General features: G+C 42.7%; 4 protein-coding genes across 4 annotated transcripts in view; all 4 read left to right on the top strand.

Moving 5' to 3' along the window:
• The window catches only part of LOC134069103 (protocadherin alpha-C2-like), a 166,464-nt gene that overhangs the window by 24,849 nt on the left and 123,131 nt on the right, over positions 1–18,484 (top strand). The window lies entirely within an intron of this gene.
• On the top strand, positions 5,526–8,227 carry LOC134069419 (protocadherin alpha-3-like). The gene is made up of 2 exons (XM_062525384.1): positions 5,526–7,914; positions 8,223–8,227. The coding sequence occupies exons 1-2, from the start codon at positions 5,529–5,531 to the stop codon at positions 8,225–8,227; spliced, it is 2,391 nt and encodes a 796-aa protein (XP_062381368.1). The 5' UTR covers positions 5,526–5,528.
• LOC134069418 (protocadherin alpha-3-like) lies at positions 8,470–10,924 on the top strand. Its single transcript, XM_062525383.1, has 2 exons — positions 8,470–8,492; positions 8,539–10,924. The coding sequence occupies exons 1-2, from the start codon at positions 8,470–8,472 to the stop codon at positions 10,922–10,924; spliced, it is 2,409 nt and encodes an 802-aa protein (XP_062381367.1).
• LOC134069417 (protocadherin alpha-3-like) lies at positions 14,999–18,122 on the top strand. The gene is made up of 2 exons (XM_062525382.1): positions 14,999–17,350; positions 18,108–18,122. The coding sequence occupies exons 1-2, from the start codon at positions 14,999–15,001 to the stop codon at positions 18,120–18,122; spliced, it is 2,367 nt and encodes a 788-aa protein (XP_062381366.1).

Here is an 18,484-nt window from a genome sequence, read left to right as displayed (position 1 = left end):
TGGATATCAACGACCATTCTCCTGTCTTTCCCGAAAAAGAAAAGCATTTGGAAATATCTGAAAATGCTGCTCTTCAGGGAACACGCTTCCCCCTAGATGCAGCGCATGACCCTGATGTAGGAGTGAATTCTCTTCGTAAGTACTCCCTTAGTCCGAATAACTACTTCGATTTGGATGTGAAATCTCGAGGCGAAGAAAAGATACCTTTCTTGATACTCAAAAAGCCGCTAGATAGAGAGCAAGAACCAGAAGTAGTTTTAATACTGACGGCATATGATGGAGGGAAGCCAGAGAGATCTGGCTCTGTAAATATCTCTGTAACTGTTTTAGATATAAACGATAATGCACCCGTCTTTGAGCGACAGGTGTATACAATCACCATAGCAGAGAATGCTGCTCCGGGTACATCAGTTCTTAAACTGCGCGCCACAGATTTAGATGCAGGCGAAAATGGACAGGTTGTTTACGCATTTGATCACAGTCTTAAAAATAAAGCCCTTGATATATTTGAGATAAATGCATTGACGGGGGAGATAACTGTTAAAGGAGCTGTTAACTTTGAAGAGAAAAGCAGTTACGAGATTGACGTGCAAGCCTCTGATAAAGGCCAAGTGGCTTTAGTTGGACATTCTAGCGTTACTATCAATGTCCTAGATATGAATGATAATGCGCCAGAAATAGACGTTACATCCCTCTCCGGTGAAATCCCCGAGAACGTGAAACCTGGTACTACAATAACTTTAATCAGTGTATCAGATAAGGATTCAGGTGACAACGGTGTAGTTATATGCAGTCTTGAAAATGACGTGCCCTTCGAATTAAAGCCATCATTTCAAAGGCATATGTATTCTTTAGTCACCAAGTCACGGCTTGATAGAGAATCTGCCTCGGTCTACACGATTACTATAGCTGCTGTGGATAAAGGAGATCCTCCCCTGTCTTCACAAAAAACTATCAGTGTTGACATTTCAGACGTTAATGACAACAGTCCTGTATTTTCTCAAAGTCCATACACGTTTTATTTGACGGAAAATAACAAACCCGGCGCAGTACTATTCTCCCTCAGCGCATCAGATTTAGACCAAAATGAAAATGCACAACTAGCTTATAACATTTTAAAAGGCGAGGGCGCAGACAACTCAGTAGTGTCCTTCCTGAACATTAACTCTGAGAATGGAGATGTTTACGCACTAAAAAGTTTTGACTTTGAAACAATCAAGACGTTCAAGTTCAATGTGCTCGCTACAGACGCTGGACGCCCGCGCCTAAGTAGTAACGTAACGGTGCATGTATTCATCCTGGATCAAAATGACAATGCACCGGTCATTCTGTCACCGGTCAGCGCTAACGGGTCTGCTGAAGGAGTTGAAGAAATTGCGCGCAATGCAAAAGCTGGCCATTTGGTGACCAAAGTGAGGGCATATGATGCTGATGTAGGATACAACGGTTGGTTGCTATTTTCTATTCAAGAAGTTAGCGACCACACGCTCTTTGGGTTGGACCGTTACACTGGACAGATTAGGACCATTCGGCCATTCACAGAGACTGACGAGCCACAGCATAAACTGGTCATACTGGTGAAAGACAATGGGAATACTTCACGTTCTGCAACTGCGACGGTTATCATTAACGCCGTGGAGCCTAAAGAGGCCTTTTCTGCATCTGATGTCAGTAATGCTGCAGCAGACACCAGCGAAGACAACGTCACATTTTATTTAATAATTACTTTGGGATCCGTTTCATTTCTGTTTCTAATAAGCATAGTGGTCTTGGTTGTAATGCAGTGTTCAAAGCCTAAAGATTCGTCGAAGTACTTACAAGACACGAACTATGATGGAACTCTGTGCCACAGCATCCAGTACAGATCTGGTGATAAAAGATACATGCTGGTTGGGCCCAGAATGAGTATCGGCTCTACTATAGTTCCTGGCAGCAATGGAAATACTCTGGTTGTACCTGATCGCAGGAGTAGAGCATCTGGAGAGGTAAGGGTTTGGAATAATGAGATGCTATGTTTGATACACTAGCTCAAATGTGCACACTGAAATTGCTATATGAAAATGAAAATAATTGAAAAGCTGATCCTGCTAAATTGGTGCATCTCGTTGTGATGTCTGTCTGGGTGTGTCGCTGTTCACAGAAGAGGTGCTGAATATGTGTTGAGAGAAACAACATTCGAGGTTTTAAATCTGCGTGTTTGTGGTTGCGTGAGTATTTTCTCTTCAGGTGATATGTTTAGCAGACGGCCACTATGTTGTAATTCAAATGACCATGCACAGAAAAATCGCGTGGTGTCAATGCGGAAAGTTGTGTGATCCTTGCTTGTGTGTCATTCACTTACAGTTGACATCATTCATTTTCCACTGCGTTTCTCTGCGTTTGTATTATTGTATCATCTGGTGTCGCTGCAATACAACTTAAGGTATAGGCTGTGGTTTATTGGACACATCTAAACTCCTCCTATCTCCTGCGCGTGCTCAGAATCAGTTTTAACGTGCGTCCATTAAACCAAGTGAGACGGAGACGGCGGATAGCCCATCTGATTTGTGAAATAGCACACTAGTCTGTTTATTGTAGTGAACGTGATTAGTTTGATCAGCGTTTTTCACTTGGATTCAGGACTTGGTGATGTGGGTTAAGAAAGAATGCGTGGCATCATGGTGATCGGGAGGAAAAGACCGACATTCGGGAGAGTGGACGTGATCCTGCTTTGTGTTGTTTCTATGTACCTTTGTCATGGAGCATCGGGGCAGATTCGCTACACGGTTCCAGAGGAGTCTAAAAAGGGCACTGTCGTGGGAAACATTGCGAAGGATTTGGGATTTGATGTCAACACACTGACCGAAAGAAGGTTTCGTATCGTGTCAGGCTCAAAGGAGAATCTTTTGCAGATAAACCAAGACAATGGCGCACTGTATGTAAACGGAAATATCGACAGAGAGATCATATGTGAGAAAAACACTCAGTGTTTCATCAACCTAAAAATCGCTGTGGAAAATCCTTTAGAAATTCATTATGTCGAAGTAGAGATAATGGATATTAACGATCACTCTCCCGTGTTCCCTGAAAAAGAAAAGCATTTGGAAATATCTGAAAATGCTGCTCTTCAGAGCACGCGTTTCCCCCTTGATGCAGCGCATGACCCTGATGTAGGAGTGAATTCTCTTCGTAAGTACTCCCTCAGTCCGAATAACTACTTCGATTTGGATGTCAAATCTCGGGACGAGGAAAAGATCCCTTTCTTGATACTGAAAAAGCCGCTAGACAGAGAGCAAGAACCAGAAGTATTTTTAATACTGACAGCATATGATGGAGGGAAGCCAGAGAGATCGGGCTCAGTAAATATCTCTGTAACTGTTTTAGATATAAACGATAACGCACCCGTCTTTGAGCGACAGGTTTATACAGTCACCCTTGCAGAGAATGCTGCTCCGGGTACATCAGTGGTTACACTAAGCGCCACAGATTTAGATGCAGGGGGAAATGGACAGGTTATTTACGCATTTGACCACAGTCTTAAAAATAAAGCTCTTGATATATTTGAGATAAATGCCTTAACAGGGGAGATAAATGTTAAAGGAGCTGTTGACTTTGAAGAAAAGAAAAAATATGAGATTGACGTGCAAGCTTCTGATAAAGGCCCAGTGGCTTTAGTTGGACATTCTAGCGTTATTATTAATGTCCAAGATGTGAATGATAATGCTCCAGAAATAGATGTTACATCTCTCTCCGGTGAAATCCCTGAAAACGTGAAACCTGGCACAACGATAACTTTAATCAGTGTATCAGATAAGGATTCGGGTGACAACGGTGTAGTTATTTGCAGTCTTGAAAATGACGTGCCCTTTGAATTAAAACCATCGTATCAAAGGCACATGTATTCTTTAGTCACCAAATCACGGCTTGATAGAGAATCTGCCTCTGTCTATACAATCACTATAGTTGCTGTGGATAAAGGAGATCCTCCCCTGTCGTCACAGAAAACGATCACTGTTGATATTTCAGACGTTAATGACAACAGTCCTGTATTTTCTCAAAGTCCATATACGTTTTATTTGATGGAAAATAACACACCCGGTGCAGTACTGTTCTCCCTCAGCGCGTCAGATTTAGACCAAAATGAAAATGCCCAACTAGCTTATAGCATTTTAAAAGGCGAGGGCGCAGACAACTCAGTGTCCTTCCTGAACATTAACTCTGAGAATGGAGATGTTTACGCACTAAAAAGTTTTGACTTTGAAACAATCAAGACGTTTAAGTTCAATGTACTCGCTACAGACGCTGGACGCCCGCCTCTAAGTAGTAACGTAACGGTGCATGTATTCATCCTGGATCAAAATGACAATGCACCGGTGATTCTGTCACCGGTCAGCGCTAACGGGTCTGCTGAAGGCGTTGAAGAAATAGCGCGCAATGCAAAAGCTGGCCATTTGGTGACAAAAGTGAGGGCATATGACGCTGATGTAGGATACAACGGTTGGTTGCTATTTTCTATTCAAGAAGTTAGCGACCACACGCTCTTTGGGCTGGACCGTTACACTGGACAGATTAGGACCATTCGGCCATTCACAGAGACTGACGAGCCTCAGCATAAACTGGTCATACTGGTGAAAGACAATGGAAATACTTCACGTTCTGCAACTGCGACGGTTATCATTAACGCCGTGGAGCCTAAAGAGGCCTTTTCTGCATCTGATATCAGTAATGCCGCAGCAGACACCAGCGAAGACAACGTCACGTTTTATTTAATAATTACTTTGGGATCCGTTTCCTTTCTGTTTCTCATGAGCATAGTTGTCTTGGTTGTGATGCAGTGTTCAAAACCTAAAGATTCGTCAAAGTACTTACAAGACACGAACTATGATGGAACTCTGTGCCACAGCATCCAGTACAGATCTGGTGATAAAAGATACATGCTGGTTGGGCCCAGAATGAGTATCGGTTCTACTATAGTTCCTGGCAGCAATGGAAATACTCTGGTTGTGCCTGATCGCAGGAGTAGAGCATCTGGAGAGGTAAGGGCTTGAAATAACTAACGTTACGACTCAAATGATAACATAGAAATGGCTATATGAAAATGAAAAGCTGACCCTGCTGATTTGTACATCTCGTTGTGATGCCTGGGTGTGTCGCTGTCCATGGAAGAGGTGCTGAAAATGTGTTGGTAGCAGCAACGTTCAAAGGTCTTAAAATTCAGTGTTTGAGCTTGCATGAATCGTTCCTCTGCTGTGTATTATATGTAATATTTCTACAGTATGTACTTCTACCACTATACTTCAAATAGACATACACAGAACAATCGCGTGGTGTCACTGTGGGCAAAACAAAGTGTTTCACAGCATGGCTGTCACAAGTCGCCGCATCCGCCTCTTCACTCTATTCCTTTGTGCGCGCTCTCAGTTGTCGGAAAAGAAAAGTGTCGATCGGTATCATTTGCTAGTACGTTATTGTGGAGGCATAGTCAAGCACAAACGTGTTGTCAATATGTGTGAAAGCTTTACCAAGTTCTGATAACGCTGCTGGAAATAATGTGGGACGTCGTAATGGAACAAAGCCGGCGTGTCTCGTGGAAGGATATAAGGAATTGGCTATTTTTCCTGACCGTCGTCTTGATTCGGAAAGGATGTTTTGCGCAGGTACGATACTCGGTTTCAGAAGAACAGAAAGAAGGGACTATCGTGGGAAATATTGCCAAAGATCTGGGCATTGATCACCGAACATTGAATGAGCGTGGATTTCGCATTGTGTCTAGTTCAAGCGATACACTATTCCGGGTAAATCGTAACGATGGCATACTGTATGTGAATGGACAAATAGACAGAGAAGCGATTTGTGAGCAAAGTAGTGCATGCGTGATCAATCTAAAATTCGTTTTGGAGAGTCCGCTGGAGATCCACTATGTAACGGTGGACGTGGTTGATGTTAATGACCATGCTCCCCGCTTTCCTCAAAACGAAACGCGACTGGAGATTTCAGAGTCGGCGTTGGCAGGTGCCCGATATCAGCTTCAGGCTGCGCACGACCCCGACGGTAGTGTGAACTCAGTACAGACATACAAACTCAGTAGCAACGATCATTTCCGACTAGAGGTAAGAGACCATGGCGAGGATGGTAAAATTCCCATTTTAGTTCTACAAAAAACATTAGACAGAGAAACAACAAAAACGCAGCAGTTGTTACTCACTGCATTAGACGGCGGGAGACCGCCTAGGTCTGGAACAATGAATCTGTATGTGGATGTGTTGGACGTTAATGACAACATGCCCGTTTTCACAAAAGACGTGTACTCTGTCAGATTAAATGAAAACGCCCCAATAGGAACAGCAATTATACAAGTAAATGCCACTGATTTAGATGAGGGCGCAAATGGCGAGGTAATCTACTCCATTGGGAAGAATGTAAACAATAAATTACGTAAACTATTTGATATAGACCCAATTACAGGTGAGATATTTGTTAAAGGGGCAGTAGATTTTGAGGTGAAGGATAGCTATGAAATTGATATACAGGCATCTGATAAAGGAGTCGCTCCTCTAACTACAGATAAAAGCGTAATAATTAAAATTGTTGATGTAAATGATAACGCGCCAGAAATGGAAATAACATCATTCTCAAAAGCAATCCCTGAAGATTCTAGACTAGGGACAACTGTTGCTTTGATCAGTGTGAATGACATGGACTCTGGGCCTAATGGTAAAGTGTCTTGTTCTTTATCTGGCGATATACCTTTCAAATTAATGCAGTCTTTACAGGATAATACTTACTCTTTAACTACGAATGCGCCACTAGATAGAGAGGTTACAGACACATATGAAATTACAATTGTTGCAAAAGACGCGGGACAGCCTCAGCTGTCATCTGAAAAGACTCTAACTGTATCAATATCAGATATCAACGATAATGTTCCACGATTCGTCAACACTCCATACATGTTTTATGTGACAGAGAATAATGTGCCAGGCGACTCCGTGTTTTCAGTGTCTGCGTCTGATCGGGACATTAATCAAAATGGCATAGTTACGTATCACATTTGCCGAGATTGTGGTAGTGAGGACAATAAATACACATCTTTTCTCAACATAAACTCCGAAAACGGAAATGTTTACGCTCTCAAAAGCTTCGACTTTGAAACCATGAAAATGTTTAAATTTCAAGTTGTGGCAGCTGACTCTGGGACTCCATCGCTTAGCAATAACGTTACAGTGACAGTCTTTATATTAGATCAGAATGACAACACTCCCGTTATTCTGTATCCAGTCAGCACCAACGGTTCTGCTGAGGGCGTAGAAGAGATTCCGCGCAATGTCAACGCCGGGCATTTGGTAACTAAAGTGAGGGCCTATGACGCCGATGTAGGATACAACGGCTGGCTATTATTTTCACTTCAAGAAATTACCGACCACACTCTATTTAGTTTGGACCGCTATACAGGACAGATAAGGACTCTACGACCTTTCACGGAAACTGACGAAGCGGAACATAAATTGGTCATACTAGTCAAAGACAATGGTAACGTTTCACGCTCGGCAACAGCAGTCGTTAAGATCAACGTGGTGGAACCAAAAGAGGCATTTGCCTCTTCTGATGTAAAAAGCACGGCCGCTATTGATGGAGAGTCAAATGTGACATTTTATTTAATTGTTACTTTGGGATCCGTGTCAGTGCTGTTTCTCATCAGCATAGCCGTGCTGGTGGCCATGCAGTGCTCTAAACAAAGTGACTTTTCCACCAAATACATGCAAGACACAAATTACGACGGAACATTGTGCCACAGCATCCAGTACAGATCAGGAGACAAGCGCTACATGCTAGTTGGGCCCAGAATGAGTATTGGTTCTACTATAGTCCCAGGCAGCAATGGGAATACACTAGTCATTCCAGATCGAAGGAGACGAGCCTCTATGGAGGTAAGAAGTAAAGGCTCATATAATATTTTGCTATGCTACACATATCTGAATGTGCTGTAAAACGCAGGGCGGGCTAATGCATTTGCATAACGTCAGCTAATTGTAAGCATGGTTTCCATGTATAATTTGACACTTGTTGAGATTCTGGCATTCACATTTCAGTCTGATGCACCTTACGTCTCATAGTATGCATTTTCATGTAGGTTACAGACTTCCACTTTTTTTTTTTTAAATCGCTGTCCACCCTGTTGGTGCTGAATGCACAGCGCCATCCGTTGGATGTTTTCTTTCTCTTTCCTTTGTGTTTTCTTTTAGGGTAAAAGTTGTGAGTGTCGTATATCACAAAACTGCTATATTCTCTGTAATCGCACGGTGTCAGTATAAAACTAAAATAACACGCAGCCGAGGGACATTGGTTGCAGTGCTTAGATCCCGCCTATTTACGTAGCCTACTGGATGCACGCTTGCTGCTGCCTCCGTCATTAGCCGTGTTAAATTATCGCTCTGCATCACGGATTTCATTCTACTTACATTTCGGGATTTATTCCACAAGTACTACCTAATGGATATCTATCGAGTGTTTGTAGTTTCACTGTGACAACCTGGGTGTGTGATACTTTCCTTTGGCGGACATGGAACAAAGGGGATGTGGAGCATTGAAGGAGCCACGGTGGTGGCTGTTCAGCCTCGCCGTCTTTCTGTTGTGGAAAGGGTGCTTTGCCCAGATAAGGTACTCTATTTCGGAGGAACAGAAGGACGGAGCCGTGGTGGGGAACATTGCAAAAGATTTAGGGATTGATCCGCGGATTTTAAGGGAGCGAGGATTCCGTATCGTGGGCTCAGGTGACTCGCTTCTCCGGGTGAATCAGAACGATGGCGTATTGTACGTGAATGGCAAAATTGACAGAGAGGTGGTTTGCGATCGAAGCAGCGTGTGTTTGATCAACCTTAAAATGGTCCTAGAAAACCCTCTTGAAATACATTACATTGCAGTTGAGGTATTGGATATCAATGATCACGTTCCGAATTTCTTAGAAAAGGTGAAAAAGTTAGAAATCTCAGAGTCCGCCTTGCCAGGAGCTCGATTTCAACTCCAACCCGCTCAAGACCCTGATGGGGGCACCAATTCTGTGCAGCAGTATAAACTTAGCCAGAATGAGCACTTTCGAATTGAGGTGAAAGATCGAGGTGCCAATGGTAAAATTCCGTTTTTAATTTTACAAAAGCAACTGGACAGGGAGTCTATTCCCAACCACAGATTGATAATCTCTGCCAGTGACGGAGGACGGCCATCTAAGACTGGATCTATGGAGATAACCGTTGATGTTTTGGATATTAATGACAACTCGCCAGTTTTCACCAAAGATGTCTATTCTGCGTCCCTCGATGAAAATGCTCCAATCGGGACAACAGTTATGCGAGTAAACGCAACTGATTTGGATTATGGTCCAAACGGGGAAGTATTTTACGCATTCAGTGATGACAACAGTAACAGTAAATTTCGAGAGCTTTTTGATATAGATGCAATCACTGGAGACATAACTGTGAAAGGACAAATCGATTTTGAAGAAAGCGATGTGTATGAAATTGATATACAAGCTTCAGATAAGGGGTTTGCTCCTTTGACAACCGACAAAAGTGTGCTGATTAAAATAGTTGACATAAATGACAATGCGCCAGAGATAGAAGTAACGTCATTTTCTAGCGCTGTTCCTGAGGATGCCAGAATAGGTACTACAGTAGCTTTGATTAGTGTGAATGATTTAGACTCTGGCATTAATGGAAAGGTGTCTTGTGCATTGCCTGAAGATTTGCCATTCAAATTAACGCCATCTTTACAGGATAATGTATATTCTTTGGTTACAAATTCTCCTTTAGACAGAGAAATTTCGTTCCAATACGATATTAAATTAAGTGCAAGGGACGCAGGAAATCCCCCCTTGTCATCTGAGAAAACAATCAAAGTGTTAGTTTCAGATGTGAATGACAACAGCCCAGAGTTTCCGCTGACTTCTTACACGTTTTATGTGAAAGAAAATAATGTACCAGGCGAGTCACTGTTTTCCGTTTCTGCCTCCGACCGTGACCAAGGTGATAATGCACTAGTCACGTACCAAATTTGTAGAGATTGTGGCAATAATGGGTTCACATCTTTCCTAAATATAAATTCGGAAAATGGTAAAATCTATGCCCTAAAAAGCTTTGATTTCGAGACTGTTAAAATGTTTCATTTCCACGTGTTGGCCACGGACGGCGGATCTCCCTCCCTTACCAGCAATGTCACCATAAACGTCTTTATTCTGGATCAAAACGACAATGCTCCAGTGATACTGTTTCCTATAAACACCAATGGTTCCGCTGAAGGCGTAGAAGAACTTCCCCGCAATGTAAACGCAGGCTATCTCGTGGCTAAAGTGAGGGCCTATGATGCCGACGTCGGATACAATGGCTGGTTGCTATTTTCATTACAAGAAGTTAGTGACCATACTCTTTTTGGTTTGGACCGCTATACAGGACAGATACGGACCCTGCGGCCCTTCACAGAAACAGATGAGTCTGAACACAAAGTAGTTATATTAGTCAAAGATAATGGGAACGTTTCACTCTCCGCAACAGCGACTGTGGCAGTAAAGGTGGTGGAGCCCAAGGAGGCTTTTGCAGCAGCTGACAGCAAAAGCGTGGCGCAGGATGATGAGGAAAATGGTGTTACGTTTTATCTAATCATCACACTGGGAGCCGTTTCTGTACTTTTTCTGGCCAGTATCATTGTTCTAATTGTCATGCAGTGCTCCAAACCAAAAGATTACTCATCCAAGTATTTACAAGATGCAGCATACGACGGGACTTTGTGCCACAGTATTCAGTACAGATCTGGAGACAAGCGCTACATGCTAGTAGGACCTAGAATGAGTATTGGTTCTCAAATAGTGCCTGGCAGTAACGGGAATACACTTGTGATTCCGGATCGAAGGAGGAGACCCTCTGAGGAGGTAAGACACAACTGTAACAAATTATAGAATGCAGTTTGTTATAATAAACTTACAGATGCATTTAGTTTATTCGCTGAAGTTCGAGCTACACTTTTGTATAATTTGCAGAAACAACATTTATACGGAGTGTTTTTGTTAGTTGCATCGTGGTGTTCTCTTGTCCGAATGAATGCCATTTGTCTTGATGTATGGCAGCTCCAACCTAGGCAGGACCTACTTTGTTTAGTTAGGCAAAACGTTTCCAATACTTCTTTGCAGCAATTTGCTGCACTTAATTGTACACGTTTTCTACAAGGAATCCAGGGCAACTTGTTCTGGTAATCATCATTTGCTATTGCTATTAGCTTTATTATCAGTACCCTGTTTAGTACTGGGTAAAACTGGTGGCGGTCATCCGTGTCCCCCTCTCTTGTCGAATGACTGTTGCTGCGAATTTCATGTGTAATATTGCAGTAGCAATTTTGGTATAGGGTGATGGTGGAGAGTTCCTTTAAAATAAGTCGCTGTCCATATCCAGAGTGCTGAAACTGTCTGAGGCTATATCAAGCACACTGTGAAGTGTTTTATAACATGTTTAATAACACTGCCCGTATAGTTTTAATACACTGATGGTGCTGAAGTGTAGTATGAGTTGGTATCGCATGGTGTCAGTGCACATCTAAAGTATCGCTTCACACAAAGAGAGGTAAACGCATCGTCATTTAAGTCCACCCAATCAGGTTACTAGAAGGGGGCTGAACAGACTTGGCTATATCGGCTATTCCACAGATGAAATACATACTCGGGTGGATGTCTTACAATTGTATTAGAAACAAAGATTTGCAAATGGATATACAAGCTTCGCTTTTGAACACAGAATAGAAAGGGTGGGTTGCGACTTACCTCACGGAATATGGAACAAAGACGACATCCTTCGTGTCGGAAGTGGCTAGTCTTCTATTTTTCCTTTTTGTTCTGGAGAGGATCTTTGGCACAAATACGATATTCCATTTCAGAGGAACAGGAGGATGGAACCATCGTGGGCAACATCGCGAAGGATTTAGGGGTCGACGTCAGGACACTAAAGGAGAGAGAATTCCGTATCGTGTCAAGTTCAAGCGAGTCTCTTTTCAGCGTAAACGAGAACAACGGTGCATTGTATGTAAATGGGAAACTTGACAGAGAGCAGGTTTGCGAGCGAAGCAGCGTATGTTTAATTAGCCTGAAAACTGTCTTAGAAAATCCTCTCGAGATTCATTATGTTGAAGTAGAAGTCATAGACATTAATGACCATGCTCCCAGCTTCCTCGAACCAGAGAAACGTTTAGACATAACAGAGTCGGCATTACGCGGCGCGCGTTTTCAGCTACAGCCAGCTCATGATCCAGACGGTGGTATAAATTCGGTGCAGCATTATAAACTCAGCGAAAACGACCATTTTCGACTAGAGGTGAAAGACCGTGGCAAAGACGGTAAAATGCCAATTCTGGTCTTGCAAAAGCCATTAGACAGAGAGACCACCCCCTCCTACAAGCTAGTCCTTACAGCCATAGATGGAGGAAAACCCCCGAAATCGGGGATTGTGAATCTAATAGTTAATGTACTGGATGTAAATGACAATACACCCGTCTTCACAGAGGAGGTGTATTCAGTTACTTTACAGGAAAATTCACCAATTGGAACTACTGTGGTTCAAGTAAATGCCACTGATTTAGATGAAGGTTTGAATGGAGAAGTTGTTTATTCATTTGGAAATGGCGTACATAGCAAATTACGCGAACTTTTTGATTTAAACTCTATTAGTGGAGAAATTACTGTCAAGGGACATATTGATTTTGAGGAAAACGATGTTTATGTGATAGATATAGAGGCCTCTGACAAAGCACCCGCACCTTTAACAACGGATAAAAGTGTGACTATAAAGATTGTTGATGTAAATGACAACACACCGGAGATTGAGATAACATCCTTCTCTAGAGCAATCCCAGAGGATTCTAGACCTGGAACAACCGTTGCACTCATAAGCATTACTGATTTAGATTCCGGTGAAAATGGAAAAGTGTCCTGTTCAGTAACTCAGGATTTGCCTTTTAAATTACTGCCGTCCTTAAAACACAACATGTATTCATTAGTAACATCTTTACCGTTGGATAGGGAAACTGTGAGTGTATATGACGTAACCTTAACTGCAACAGACTCAGGGAAGCCACCACTGTCGTCTATGAAGACAATAACAGTGATTGTGTCTGATGTGAATGACAACAATCCAGTGTTTTCCCATAGTCCATACACCTTTTATGTGTCGGAGAACAACGTTCCTGGAGAACCCATGTTTTCTGTGACTGCTACTGACAGAGACGTCAATGACAATGCACTCGTGCGCTATCAGATTTGTAGGCAATGTGGGGATGAAAATAAATACGCCTCTTTCTTGAATATCAATTCAGAAAATGGGAATGTTTATGCACTTAAAAGCTTTGACTTTGAAACAATGAAAACGTTTCAGTTTCAAGTATTGGCGAGTGACAGTGGAAACCCATCTCGAGAAAGGAATGCAACTGTGCACGTGTTTATATTGGATCAAAACGACAACGCGCCAGTCATTCTGTATCCTGTTAGCTCAAATGGTTCTTATGAGGGTACAGAGGAACTTCCTCGTAATGTGAAGGCAGGTCACGTGGTCACAAAAGTGAGGGCGTTTGATGCCGACGTAGGATACAACGGATGGCTGTTATTTTCATTGCATCAAGTTACTGATCATACCGTGTTTGGTTTGGATCGATATACAGGACAGATAAGAACTCTCCGTGCGTTAACCGAAACGGATGAATCTGAACATAAACTCATCATTCTCGTCAAAGACAATGGGAACGTTTCACTCTCTGCGACTGCTACACTGTCTGTTAAATTAGTGGAGCCCAAGGAGGCTTTCGCAGCCTCAGATGTGAAGGGCCCAGCGAACATGGGCGAGGAGAACGATGTAACGTTTTATCTAATAATAACGTTGGGGTCAGTTTCAGTGCTTTTCATCATCAGTATCATCGTGCTGATCGCCATGCAGTGCTCTAAGTCACCAGACTATAACTCCAAGTACTTACAAGATGCGAATTATGACGGGACACTGTGCCACAGCATTCAGTACAGATCTGGAGATAAACGGTACATGTTAGTTGGGCCCAGGATGAGTATCGGTTCTACTATTGCTGCAGGCAGTAATGCCAATACACTAATGATGCCTGATAGACGACGACCGTCTGGAGAGGTAAGATATTGCTTCATAATAAAGGCGTTTATCATTCCAACCATTACTTAAATACTTTTCTTCAAGTTCTTCACGTCTTTTTTGTGACTGGCACACATTCTGATGTGAGACAATCGACAGCATGCACTAGTGTTTAGGAGCAGAGGATTAGTATGGACTGACAGTTTGTGATAGGTTTGCATTTCCACCTGTTGAGTTTCATTATGCATTTGTATGCGTATTTCTCTTAGCTGGGTCACGGTACACAGGATGATTTTGGAAGGGTCCTGATTGTGAACAACCATTTCGTTATTGGTCATGAACCTAGTAGCCTACTTACAAGCACTTTATGTCTCTGCATTTTTAGCTAAAGGCTAAGAAAAACAATAAGCTATAGGCCTACATTGTCATTTCTTACGGAAACGGACTGATTGCACGATTTACACAGCTAAACATACAATATGCAACCATGCATGGCGTTTTGAATATGATCAAACAGTCATAGACCCATGCACATAAGCGCGCGCATGGAAATATGTTAACGTGTGTTTGTGTCGGTGTTTTCATATATCATCGTGATTAATAAAACCTTTGTTTATCAATATGTTGTGTACACATCCAGACGCATGGTGTCACTGTACAGCTAGTGTTACATGTCTCATTTAGAGGGGAAATGCATCACAGTTATAAGGTCCTGCCCATCGGAGTGGTTGAAGTAAACTGGCTTAGCTACACCTGCCTTTTTTCCGCACAGACGATCACCGATTTGCCATTAACGGGACAATTACCAACTGCACATCTGACGGTCAATGGATAAACATTATTTGGATTTGGATATGATTTAAGAAAGATCAACGCTAGGCTACTATATTGTAGAGAACATGGAACAAAGGGGACGTGGATGGTGGGAGAGATGGCAGTGGCTACTATTTTTTGCAGCCTTTTTGTCTGGGAAAGGATCTTTGGCGCAAATACGATACTCTGTTTCTGAAGAACACGACAGAGCTGTCGTTGGGAACATTGCTAAGGATTTGGGGATTGATGTACGAACACTGAAGGAACGAGGCTTTCGCATAGTGTCAAGTTCAAACAATTCCCTTTTCACGGTAAACCAAAGCGATGGCATTTTGTATGTGAATGGTAAAATAGACAGGGAGGGTGTTTGCGAGCGAAGCAGCTCGTGTTTGATTAATCTTAAAACCATTCTCGAAAACCCGCTAGAGATCCATTACGTGTCGGTGGAGGTTGTAGATGTCAATGACCATTCCCCGAGCTTTCTTGATCAGAAAACGCGTCTAGAAATATCAGAATCTGCACTCCGCGGTGTGAAGTTTCAGCTTCAGCCAGCACGCGACCCGGACGGAGGTATAAATTCAATTCAACTGTACAAATTGAGTCAAAACGATCATTTCCGCCTAGAGGTAAAAGACCGTGGGGAGGATGGTAAAATTCCCATTCTGATTTTACAAAAATCTCTAGATAGGGAAGTTGCCACAACCCACAAGCTAGTGCTTACCGCCATTGACGGTGGAAAACCTCCCAAGTCGGGAACAGCGGAGATACATATTGATGTTTTGGACGTGAATGATAACGCGCCTCTTTTTACAGATGAGATATATACGGTCATGCTAAAGGAAAATGCACCAATTGGAACCACAGTGATACAAGTAAATGCAAGTGATTTAGATGAAGGTTCAAATGGCGAGATCGTGTACTCTTTCGGTAACATTGTAAGCAGTAAATTACGCAAGTTGTTTGAAATAAATCCTGTCAGCGGTGAAATTACTGTAAAGGGGCACATAGACTACGAGGAAAAGGACAAATATGAATTAGATGTACAAGCCTCAGATAAGGGTTTTGCTCCTCTGACAACAGACAAAAGTGTCACTATAAAAATTGTGGATGTTAATGACAATGTACCTGAGATTGAGGTGACATCCTTCTCAAGAGCAGTCTCTGAGGATTCTAGACCCGGAACAACAGTTGCACTGATCAGTGTCAATGACTTAGACTCTGGTGTCAATGGTAAAGTGGCTCTTTCATTACCTGAGCACTTACCTTTTAAACTGATGCCCTCCACTCAGGATAACATATACTCTTTGATCACTAGCTCACCATTGGACAGGGAGAAAGAATTTCAATATGATGTCACATTAACTGCCGTAGATTCAGGACAGCCACCTTTGTCATCTGAAAAGACAATAACGGTGTTGATATCAGATGTCAATGACAACAGTCCACAGTTTTCAGTCAGTCAGTATGCATTTTATGTGGCAGAAAATAATGTTCCTGGTGAATCCATTTTCACAGTGTCTGCCTCTGATAAAGACCTTGATGAAAACGCTCTCGTTCGCTATCAGATCTGCCGGGATTGTGGAGATGACAGTAAATATGCATCCTTTCTAAACATCAATTCAGAAAATGGTCATGTGTATGCACTTAAAAGTTTTGATTTTGAAACACTGAAATCTTTCCAGTTTCAAGTATTAGCAAGTGACAGTGGGAAACCACCCAGAGGAAACAATGCCACAGTTAATGTATTCATACTTGATCAGAATGATAATGCACCAGTGATTCTGTCTCCTGTAAGTGCCAACGGCACCTCAGAAGGTGTAGAGGAAGTTCCACGTAATGTGAACGCAGGTCACTTAGTCACCAAAGTGAGAGCTTTTGATGCTGACGTGGGTTACAACGGGTGGCTACTTTTTTCATTGCAAGAGGTCACAGACCACACTCTCTTTAGCTTGGACCGTTATACCGGACAGATAAGGACTCTGCGGTCATTCAGTGAAACAGATGAAGCCCAACATAAACTGGTCATACTGGTCAAAGACAATGGAAACGTCTCACTCTCTGCAACTGCTACACTGGTCATTAAGCTGGTGGAGCCAAAAGAGGCCTTTGCTGCTTCGGATGTTCAGAACCCATTAAGCAGTGACGAGACTGATGTCACATTTTACCTCATCATAACACTGGCGTCGGTGTCGGCACTGTTTTTAATCAGTGTTATCGTGCTGATTGTCATGCAATGTTCCAAATCAACAGACTTTTCGTCCAAGTACTTACAAGATCCAAATTATGACGGAACTCTGTGCCACAGTATTCAATATAGATCTGGGGATAAACGGTACATGCTGGTTGGGCCCAGAATGAGTATCGGTTCTACTATAGTACCAGGAAGTAATGGGAACACGCTTGTGATTCCAGATCGAAGACGACGACTATCTGTGGAGGTAAGATGAAGTTAAACTGACAAAAATATGTTGTCCTCAAGTGTTCATTCAAAATGACTCAAATCGCTTGGCATATAGCAAACACTATTCACTTTCAATTGATAGTGGGTTTTCGGAGAACTGTTTTCCTGATTGTTGTGTGCTGTGCTGTATTGCAGGGGGTCAGGATTTGACTGGTTAGCTTCGCCGATTAGCAAAGCACTTCCTCGTCGCCATTTTCCAGAAATACATCATGTCCGGTGCCGTTTTCCCTGCGTTTTCCTCATGCTGATTGGTGGCTGTTCCACTCTCAGCTCACGCACGAGCTTAGTGTGGGCACGAGCTCTCGTTCTGTACCTTACGTCAGTCAGTAACCTGGCACTTAATTGGCTAAGTAAAACGGCACCGGAAACAAGCCTCTTGAAACGCCATGTTGAAGCCTGAAAAAATCGTTCAATTTTGGCACATTTCACTAGCCTAGCATTCCCATTGAAATGAATGGGGGCGGGACTTGTTCACTTTCTCCAGTTCTTATAATACCTCCATGCTGTATTGTGTGCATTTCCCTAAACAATACTGCATGGGCCTAGAGGTTGTAGGAGGTTGCAATGGCGACTGACAAGGGAGAAAGTACTGGTCGCTGTCCATAGTGTGACTGCTGATCTGTTTTCGCTTTCAGTTTTTGGAATATATACTGTGTGTGTATAGCAGTTCAGTTAAAATACTTGAAATGTCTGTTTTTCTTGTCTCTATGTCCCTATTTTTGCGTTTCCCATAGTTTGTTTGCCCCTAAGCAAGGTTGCTGTGGCAGCCGACAAGGCAGTACACAGTGCTGGTCGCTGTCCACAGTACAAGTGCTGAAAAGTTGCAAACCTCTTGAGCGAGGGCTGAAATATTGTAAACTTCTTATTGGGGGGCTCGTAAAATTACGAATGACAGTGAGTGGTACTATTATTAATCGGATGGTGTCGCTGTACATCTAAAGAAACGCTTGGAAGGGAGGGAGGAAGCAAGCAAACGTACGTTCCTCCACTGCTCATAGCACGTTCGATGGCTTCGAGAGAGCGAACTTGGCTACAGTACATCCGTCGTAGTGCAGATAATACAGTACAAATACTACTGATTGGACTGTATTAATCAAGTCTATAGCACACC

The sequence above is a fragment of the Sardina pilchardus genome, chromosome 21, assembly GCF_963854185.1.
Source record: "Sardina pilchardus chromosome 21, fSarPil1.1, whole genome shotgun sequence".
Classification (NCBI taxonomy): Eukaryota; Metazoa; Chordata; class Actinopteri; order Clupeiformes; family Clupeidae; genus Sardina; species Sardina pilchardus.
Note: the sequence above shows the minus strand (reverse complement) of the source record. Positions and strands in the feature narration are given on the sequence as shown.